The following is a 9,451-nucleotide window of genomic DNA, read 5'->3' on the forward strand; positions in this document are numbered from 1 at the left end:
ACTCTTGGGATTCTTTATGGGTGATAGTTGAGTTGAACTTTATGTATCAAGTAGATCCTAACAATTCTTGGCTAGTTTACGAACAGGGGGTTTCTCCCTAATCGTTCCTGCAAGATACCTAGTTAACCCAATGTTCTCTAGAATCCAAAACTAGATTCAAAGACTATAATAACGTAAAACAATAGAACATGATCTAATATACTCATAACGTGTATTCTAAATCACATAGTATTACCCTAAACCCTAAATCATACCTTTATAAACATATATAAACGTACTCAACATGCTTAAACAAATAGTAGAAAATTAATTAAGGCAAGGAGGAAAATTTAGAAAAGTTGTAAGAAGTACCGTACAAAACGGTAAACTATCTAGATTTCTAATCATTTGCTCAAAGTTCTAATCGGCTCCTTCAAATATTTCTTAAAACTTGCAACTATGTGGTTGCTTACTTGTTTGTTGACTTTCTGAGCTTAATTCGGGCGTTGAAAAATCTATTGTCTGCTTTTCTCTATCTACAATCATGTACTCTAAGTCTGCCAGACTCCCTGCAGAACTCTATTGCACTGGTGAACCATGTCACCCTTTAACACTCAGCCGAGTTTATTTTCTAATCTTTCGTATTAGCCTGCATTGATGCTTCTCAAGGCTTTTATCGATGCCCAACCTAGTCAATGCATCGGGACTACCTTTTCATTCATATCACTTATATGGTCTTTACAAACTGTAATACAAGAAATGAGATTAAGTCGTTCGTTTAAGATCCAAAGGATCGAAGGAAAGAGATTAAGGCATTCAAGCAAGGAGATAGGTATTTCAATATCCTAACAAATAATTAGGGATTTAAGGCTATTGGAGAAGGATTGGAACAAAAAAAGGAAGTGTAAACTTATGTTGTTGCTTATTTCTTGAAGAAGTCGGATGATCCAAAATAGCCCATATCACTTCTCCTCGATCCTCTAAGTAGGTCTAGAGGAATCAGTTGGAGAGGTGAACGCGCCCAAAAGAGGACAATATGTGCTATCTTCTTCCTTCCCTAAACCCTAACAAAATTCTCCACCCCTATGCATCAAGTCATCCATGTGAAGCATAGCAAGAATTGAACTCGAGACCTCTCACACCCAAAGCGAAAATCAATTTTAGGTTGTCTATCACACAATAAGATTTGGGGGTCGGATCTATAAACCATGAGACCATAAATGTTCATAAAACTTGTATACAAGTTTGTATCATATAAATATCTGGAAAGAAAGGGTCCCACCGAGATTTGAATTCAGGTTATTGGATTCAAAGTCCAATGTCCTAACCACTAGACCATGGGACCATATATATTTATAAAAATTTTCCCAGTTTTTATCTGTTAACTCACACCCTAGTGCTCACATGATAATTAGTTTCAAACAGATACAAAGTTTGATTATTCTAGATTTAATTATGTTTTTTATTAAAATAAATCTACTTAAAAGCAGCCATAAGTTAGATATTTATCCATAAAGTTCTATTTATTAAATGAATTACTGCATCGATAAATATGGGTAGAGTAGCATCTAGGGCAAAAATCTGTCTTAGAGGAGGAAAAACAATAGAGGATATTTCTAAGGTAGCATGTAGGCTTATAGTAGCTGATTTAGTGTTTGTGGAGCTTCCACTTCCCTTTCAGGTACCATTGAGCTAGGTGTGAGGTAGGTTAAGGACGTGTAACTTGATAGTTTTTTGGATTATCTTGTCCAGTGAATCCGTGAGATAGGAGGGAGTTGATCATGTGGGTAGTCAGACGGTGGATCTGTCCTATGGGAAGGTGATGATCATGCAGGTAGTCCGTGGAGCTGGCACATACAGGGGATAGAGCCCTCGACCTCGGGCAGTTACATGGCCTGTGGGTTGGATTCGCCAGCTACCTCCCAAGGAACATGAGAAGGCTACCACTCACATTCTATCCCCACCTAACTGTGTGTCAAAGAAAATATGGAGCGATTCAGGTATCGAAGGCTCAAGAACTGAGGTCTCAAACACCAACGACGAGATAAGTAGCAATCTTAAACATTTCTTAAGAAATACTCGTAGGAATCCTTGGGTGGTAAGAAGGAACATTAAGTTAAAGCATTGAAATTAAGGAAATATGAAAGAAAAAGTCAAAGAATCATGAGCTACGGAGCCTAAATCGTACGTTTTACTCGAGAATCAAATAACGTTAAAATAAACTCACTTCCCATGAAATTTTTAAGTTGATCTGACACGTTAAGGGTATATTTGAAATTAGTTTATATTCGGTGACTATTGGATAAGAATAAGTGGCTAAGCAAAGAAACAAAGAGAAATTACCAAAATGCTCCTATGACGGTTACTTTCGGTTCAAGACATTAACGACGTCCAAGTAACATAAAATTTTGTAATAGACCTTATTTCATGATGATCAAGGATTATGTAAAGTTTCAAATTAATTGGAACGCTTTTAGAGGCTAAAGCAAGGCTTATGTGTAAAATGACCAAAAAGCCCTTAAATTACTTTAAGATATTTCTAAGCCCAAACACCCTTCAAATAATTTACGATTTTAATAAATGAACATGCACAAGGACATAAATAATTTACGATTTTGATCGAGTTTAGTAGGGCTTAAGAAGGTATGTTATGACCTATGCTTAAAAAATTAAGAACGTTAGAACCCAAGAAACTAATAGAATGTTCTAAAAACAAGAAACGAGTAAAAGACCAACACGAGTCCCATATCCATTAAGAATAAAAGATCGATGTCCTCATACTCAAAAACTCAAGAAATCCCTACAGCTTCTCCAATACATCATGTTTATGACTTAGACTATATTGCTTGGAACGTAAAAGAAGCCTTAGATGTGAGTTCCAGAGTTCCAGATTGCATACATATCATTTTATAGTTGATAAATTAGCTCAAACTTCTTCTAAATTTTAGTTTCTGTACAATAGACCAAAGCGAGAATCATACCACTAGACCAAATGCTCTCTTGGATGTAAATATATAAAATATATTATAAATATCTAAAAAGTTTATTTTTATATTCGTTAATTATCTCTCTTAATTTTTTATTTTATATTCTATAGTTTTTAAAATTAACTAACGTAGACATACAAGGATAACTCTCAAGTGGCACCCATCTAGCTACATGAAGGCAAGACTGTACAGTGCCATGATGCGACCGAGAAGGTCGGTGCATCATTCAACACACCGAGAGTGTGCATTGACCAACCTAAAATTTCAAGTTGGTAACTCAAGCAACCAAAATAAAGTCTACAACACAACCCAACCTAACCCTCTATTTTCGGGTTGGGTTAGATTTTTGAGGTTTTTTTTTTAATTATTAAAAAAAATCATATTTATATTATGTTACATTAATAATTAAAATATTATCGAACACTCACAGCCGAATATTCTTGATATTCATAATAATCTTAAAAATACCGTTCATATTCTTCAAACTAATTTGAGAGATTATTGCTAATAATATGGGCATTTTAGCGTTGAATTAGTTATCTTCTAATTTAAGCCAAAATTTAGTTTAATATCCATTGGCTTATCGTTAATTAAGGTTTGAATCACTAATCTCCACCTTCTATCTCTTCACCTCTTTCATTATTTATACACATCCCTTCAACACATTCTCACAACACATAATAAAACAAGAGAGTGGCATTGACATTGGCATAGCCACACAGCCACTCTCTCCAGGTCTCCGTCTCCGTGTCGGTTTTGTTCGTTCGGTCGATCGATCGATTGTGTTTCAAAGGGACGGTGCAGGGAACCCTTGTGAGGTACATTAAAGGAAGCCATGGCTAGCTTTTCAGGAACCACACAGAAGTGCATGGCTTGTGACAAGACCGTTTATCTTGTCGATAAGCTTACTGCTGATAATAGGGTCTTCCATAAGGCTTGCTTCCGATGCTACCATTGCAAGGGAACTCTCAAGGTAATTACACGTTCTCATCATAGAGGTTCAAATCTTCATACTCCATTTTAACGTCGTCTTATGAACTTTTTGATTTTGCAGCTTAGCAACTATTGTTCGTTTGAGGGAGTGTTGTACTGCAGGCCTCACTATGATCAACTCTTCAAGAGAACTGGCAGCCTTGACAAAAGCTTTGAAGGCAATATTTCTTTATTTGTTTATAGTCGTAACGTTATCAAATGTATTTTATTACTCGAGACCCGATCACGGCTCACTTGTTCGCTTGACAAGCAACTTTCAATGAATATTCTAATTCTAAAATTTAATTTCCTCTTCTTTAGGAACTCCAAAAATCGTGAAGATAGAAAAGCCCACAGACAACGAGGTATAATTTCTTCATTTTGTAATCTACTTTTTCATGACTAAAATTAACATGCTTTGGAACTATTACCAATGGATTGAGTTGGGTTGGATTGGATTATTGAACAGAAAGCGAATGCGAAGTCGAACCTATTTGCTGGAACCCGAGACAAATGTGCAGGGTGTACCAAGACGGTTTATCCCCTTGAAAAGGTACTACTTGATTCTAATATACTCTTGACTAAGAGGTTAGAGAGGGTTATGAAATAACCGTGTGGGGGATTGAATAGGTAACGGTGAACGGGACGGCGTACCATAAGAGCTGCTTCAAGTGCAGCCATGGAGGGTGCACAATAAGCCCATCAAACTACATAGCACATGAGGGGAAGCTATACTGCAAGCACCACCACATCCAACTGTTCAAGGAGAAGGGCAATTACAGCCAGCTTGAAACTGAGCGCCAAAAGAGCAATTCAGTGGCAATGAAATTAGGTGCTTCACTGGAAATTGCAGCTGAATCATAGTTTGAAATTGGAACAAACAACACAAGAAAGTGCTTGATTTTATTGTTTTCCTGTTTGTTTAAAGGGGTCTTTAATTATCTGTGGAAGTCAGTTCTTCCAACGCTAATGCTACATTATTTCATTAATCTATGAGCCTTCATATTAATTTGGGTTCACAATTCCATTATCATTTATCCCTCACTGCCCAGTGATTAGAGCTTGTATTCGTGGTTCTTAATATGGTAATAAAATCATGCACTTAACGTTGACAATATCTGCTAATTGAATAAACGGTGTATTTTGCATAATTTCATCCATTCATTCTCTCCTCTGACTCACCATCTTAATTTCATCCATGCATGCCATGAATTAATATATGAACTCTTTTCCAACAAGTCACTATCCACAAAAACAACCCATGAAATTTCAAGAAAAAATTGCTTAAGATCTCACAAAGCATGTTAAAGTGGGCCAAGCATGCCCTCCATATGGCATATTTGGATCGACCTTGACCATTGCTAAATGAAGCGAGTGACTTACATGGGTTTGTAGTTTACTAAGGAACTAGTGTACTTACATGCCCTATGTGGGGTGTTGCTAAAGACCCAAGTCTACGAAGGAACCAGTATTGTATTGAAGGTACGGGCAGACTCAACAACAAGTTTAGTGTCATGTTTCATCAGTTGCAAGTCATCCTTGAGTCTCAATTCACTGAATTTTAAATAATGGCTGAACGTAGTTTCCAACGCGAGTCAAACGTCACATGCAGTGGAGAGACCAACGATGCAACAATGAATGCAACAATGGCTTCCTCGATGAGAGAGGAGTTCCTTGATGAGAGAGGAGAGCAGGAGACAGATTTGGTGCTAATGCTAGTTCAAAGCCAAGTCGAACATACTCCGGCCTTAAACCAATAGAAAAAGTATGATATTGTCCACTTTGAGCATAAGCTCTCATGGTTTTGCTTTGGGCTTCCCCAAAAAGCCTCACACCATTCCCTAAATGAACCAACGTGGGACACTTTCATCTAACAGTGTCACAATCTCTGCTCTCTAAATGAACCAATGTGGGACACTTTCATCTAACCGTGAAAGATTAATGATATTGTCAATGCTCAACATTCTTTCTCGTTCACTGTCACACCATTCCTTAAATGAACCAATGTGGGAAACTTTCATCTAACAGTGTCCCTAAATGAACCAATGTTGGACACTTTCGTGTCACAATCACACTCATTCCCCTCTTTCCAGCTTATTCACCAACCCAAAAAGCCCCAATTTCAGGCACATCCTCACGTCTTCCCTTTCTATTATTATTATTATTTTTTTATTTACGTGATTATTTATTTTATCAGATCTCTACAACAATAAATACCAGTCTTTTATATATTATTTAGGTTTCTCATAAATAAATAAATGAATGGAGAGATTAAAAGTGATTATTTATAAAAACAAATGTTTATCTTCATTAAAAGAATGTTTATCTTAAGGATATTGTTTTTGGACCTATGATTTATTATATAATCTTGTGCTTGCCCAATGAGAGAAAGAGAAAATTCAATAAGAGCAAGAAAAATAGCAATCAACCACATCAATGGTCCTTATCACCGTGTTCAACCTTTTAAGTTCTATTCGTGTTGAATACTAGTCCGTTATAGTACACTCTCTTTCTTCTTCTTTTTTTTTTTTTTCTTAATCGAGACTCGGCTCCTTTTTCTAGAGCTCTAGAACAATTGTTCGACATTAAGGATTTTATTGGGTTAACTAAGAGAAGGGCATGAGTTTGATACCATGTTGTTGAATCACAGACCTCTAAAATGACATGATATTGTTCACTTTGAATATAATCTCTCATGACTCTATTTTTATTCCTTTAATTAGTTGATATGGAATTTCTCACCTAACAATTCGTCAACCCGACATGCTCAATTATGCAGAATTAAGTTATGTTAACAACGTACATTGAACCATAGACATTAAATTTAATTTTTATTGCATTCGAATACATCTCATTGCTTGAGACATGCACTAGTGAAAAGCATAGCACAAAAGAAACAATAATAATAAAAATGATGTAAATTGAAGATAATAAATGCTGAAAATGTATATATATATAGTTGAGGAGCAAGGTTCAAGAAATATGAAGAGATTTAAATAGAGTTGGTATAAATAAGAATATAAAGATAGAGATAAAGCCATTGCGACATTGGATATTAAACTAAAATTTCATACACCATATGATCACTCACTCACAAAAAGCTTCCTGCTTCTGTCCTTAAAAGCAAGCATCCAACACGAAGCAACAGCAGAGAGCAGCCACACTGTCAATTTCACACACACTTTTAATTACTTCTAAACTACACTTCTCTTATATCTTCCCTATTCCAATTTTTTTATAGTAAAAATCTTTATTTAATTATGAACTATGAACACGAGAGTTCAGCTAAACAGGGCTAGAGATTTATTAGATTTATTGTAATATTGGAATTCGGGTGTTTTGTGCTTATTAGATTATTCCGATGTTTTACATTTTTTTAATAGAAATTATAATGAAAAAATAAATAAATCGAGAAATTTACGGGATGAAAATTAAAATAAGTGGAGACTATGGACCAGGGCAGATGTCTAGTGGACATCTCTAAGTTTAACTCTAAAATTGCTCGAATCTAGTTCTACGTACTCGAAAAAATGCACCGAAACTAATTTTAATTTTGTGTATAGTTAGTCTAAAATTTTCATTTCAAAAAATTGAGGTTTAAATAAATAAATCACAAAATTCAAAATTTTTGAAAATGACAAAAAGACCCTTCTGGAACGCATTTTTTGTTTGAAAAAGAAAGAAAACGAAAAGCACTTTTTGTTCCACCGAAACGAAAAAGGGTTCGACAAATCACCGAAATCTGCGCCTCTGTTCATGTGAGCAATATCTTTCCAACCTGTGTCAGTTTTTACGACTCGACGGTTTCCAAATTCCTCAACACCAAAACAGCAATCAATCCACTAACACTACAAGCCAACACAAACACTATTTCCTAAACTAACAATCTCCTCCGCAAAACCACCGATTCATTCTCTATTTTCTAACCGTAAAGACGCATCGCCTCAATTTCATTTCGAAAAACGCAGTTTGAATCGCATCAAGGAAGATCAAAATGAAATAGAAGCAAATACTTACCAGCCTTCGAGGAATCCAACTTCCTGCCGTTGTTGTTGATATTGAGGCGGAGGTTGACCGTACGCCGGTCCATAAGCCGGAGGCGGATATCCTGCCTGTGGATAACCAGCAGGAGGATAACCAGCCGGCGGCGGATGTCCTGGAGGCGGATAAGCGTCCTTCGGATAACCTTCCGGCGGATAACCTAAAATCGTCGACATTCACGATCCGTTCAAATCGAAGCGCGAAAGCGAGACGAAAACAAAGAGTAGACCGTTTTTTACTTAAATACAGCACGATCCGTTCGATTTGAACCTTAGGAATTCAAGAAAAAGCATCAGAACTAAGAGCATTGGTTTAGATGTTACCTTGCGGCGGAGGAACGCCGACGGGAGGCGGAGGCTGGTTGTAGTAACTCATTTTCTTCCGCTTCTTTCTCTCGGAGATTTCTTGAGCGATCGGATGGATTTTATTAGTAGCCAAACAGAGAAACCAGAGAGCTATAACTATGAAAACTATTTGAATAAAGAATTAATTTGGGTCCGGATTTTTTATTTTCTTTTTTATTTCTTTTCGAGTTTGAATTCTTTATATTCCCTCCTTCAAACTTTTAAATCTTACGTTAGTAGTTTACAACGAATTTCGTTATATTCTTAAACTTTTTTTAACTAAATTAATAGAAAAAAAATACTTTAAATAATTTTCCGTTAATATCCTTTTTAACTTTTTTTTTTTTTTGATAATATAAATAATATTTTCCGAGGTATATTTATTAAAAAAAAATACTCATAAAATTTTAAAAATATGATTAACATCATCATTCATTTTTTTTAAAAAAAAATTATAGACAAAATTCATCTATCAACCCTTCATAAATTATCTTTTTTTTTATGTACTTTTAAATGTTTATTAAAAAGTTGAAGAGTATTAATAAAACTTTTGAAAACTTTTATTTTCAACACTTTTGAAAGTGAATTTTTAGAGTTAAAGTATTAACGTTTTCATCCAAAAATAATCGTGTAACGGTTGTTAGACGAACACGACTCTTCCCCACAATGGTATGATATTGTCCACTTTTAGCATAAGCTCTCATGGCTTTGTTTTGGGCTTCCCCAAAAGGCCTCGTACCAATGAAGAGAGTCTTCTTTGATCATAAATTCATGATCATAGTATTAGAACCATGCCCTAATCTTAGTCGTGCCAATAGATTGGTAAATCCTCAAATATCGAACAAATGACTCTAAAAGAAAAGGAGTCGAGCCTCGATTAAGGGGAGGCGTATTTTGTTTGAGGGGAGGTGTTGGATGATGAAAGTCTCACATCGGCTAATTTAGAAAATGATATGAGTTTATAATCGAATAATACTCTTTCGAGGTAAAGACTTTCTGGTAAATCCAAAGCAAAGTCATGAGAGCTTATGCTCAAAGTGTACAATATCATATCATTTTGGAGAGTCATTCGTCTAACTAACCGTGTTTATAAATTTTTTTTTATATGTTTGAAGTTTTGTATGATTT

General features: G+C 35.4%; 2 protein-coding genes and 1 non-coding gene across 3 annotated transcripts; 1 reads left to right on the forward strand and 2 right to left on the reverse strand.

The window, feature by feature from the left end:
- Window positions 1-1,252: 1,252 nt before the first annotated feature.
- TRNAQ-UUG lies at window positions 1,253-1,324 on the reverse strand. The gene has a single exon. It is a non-coding gene; the product is annotated as a tRNA-Gln (tRNA).
- Window positions 1,325-3,669: 2,345 nt separating this feature from the next.
- Window positions 3,670-4,947, forward strand: LOC111486161 (LIM domain-containing protein WLIM1-like). The gene is made up of 5 exons (XM_023133188.1): window positions 3,670-3,939; window positions 4,021-4,117; window positions 4,260-4,303; window positions 4,408-4,491; window positions 4,569-4,947. Exons 1-5 carry the CDS (start codon window positions 3,802-3,804, stop codon window positions 4,800-4,802), a joined length of 597 nt encoding a protein of 198 aa, XP_022988956.1. The 5' UTR covers window positions 3,670-3,801; the 3' UTR covers window positions 4,803-4,947.
- Window positions 4,948-6,859: 1,912 nt separating this feature from the next.
- Window positions 6,860-8,478, reverse strand: LOC111486213 (cysteine-rich and transmembrane domain-containing protein WIH2-like). Its single transcript, XM_023133260.1, has 3 exons — window positions 8,303-8,478; window positions 7,956-8,139; window positions 6,860-7,101 (listed from the first exon to the last, which is right to left on the reverse strand). Exons 1-3 carry the CDS (start codon window positions 8,352-8,354, stop codon window positions 7,056-7,058), a joined length of 282 nt encoding a protein of 93 aa, XP_022989028.1. The 5' UTR covers window positions 8,355-8,478; the 3' UTR covers window positions 6,860-7,055.
- Window positions 8,479-9,451: the final 973 nt, after the last annotated feature.

This window comes from Cucurbita maxima, unplaced genomic scaffold, assembly GCF_002738345.1.
Source record: "Cucurbita maxima cultivar Rimu unplaced genomic scaffold, Cmax_1.0 Cma_Scf00011, whole genome shotgun sequence".
NCBI classification, from domain to species: Eukaryota; Viridiplantae; Streptophyta; class Magnoliopsida; order Cucurbitales; family Cucurbitaceae; genus Cucurbita; species Cucurbita maxima.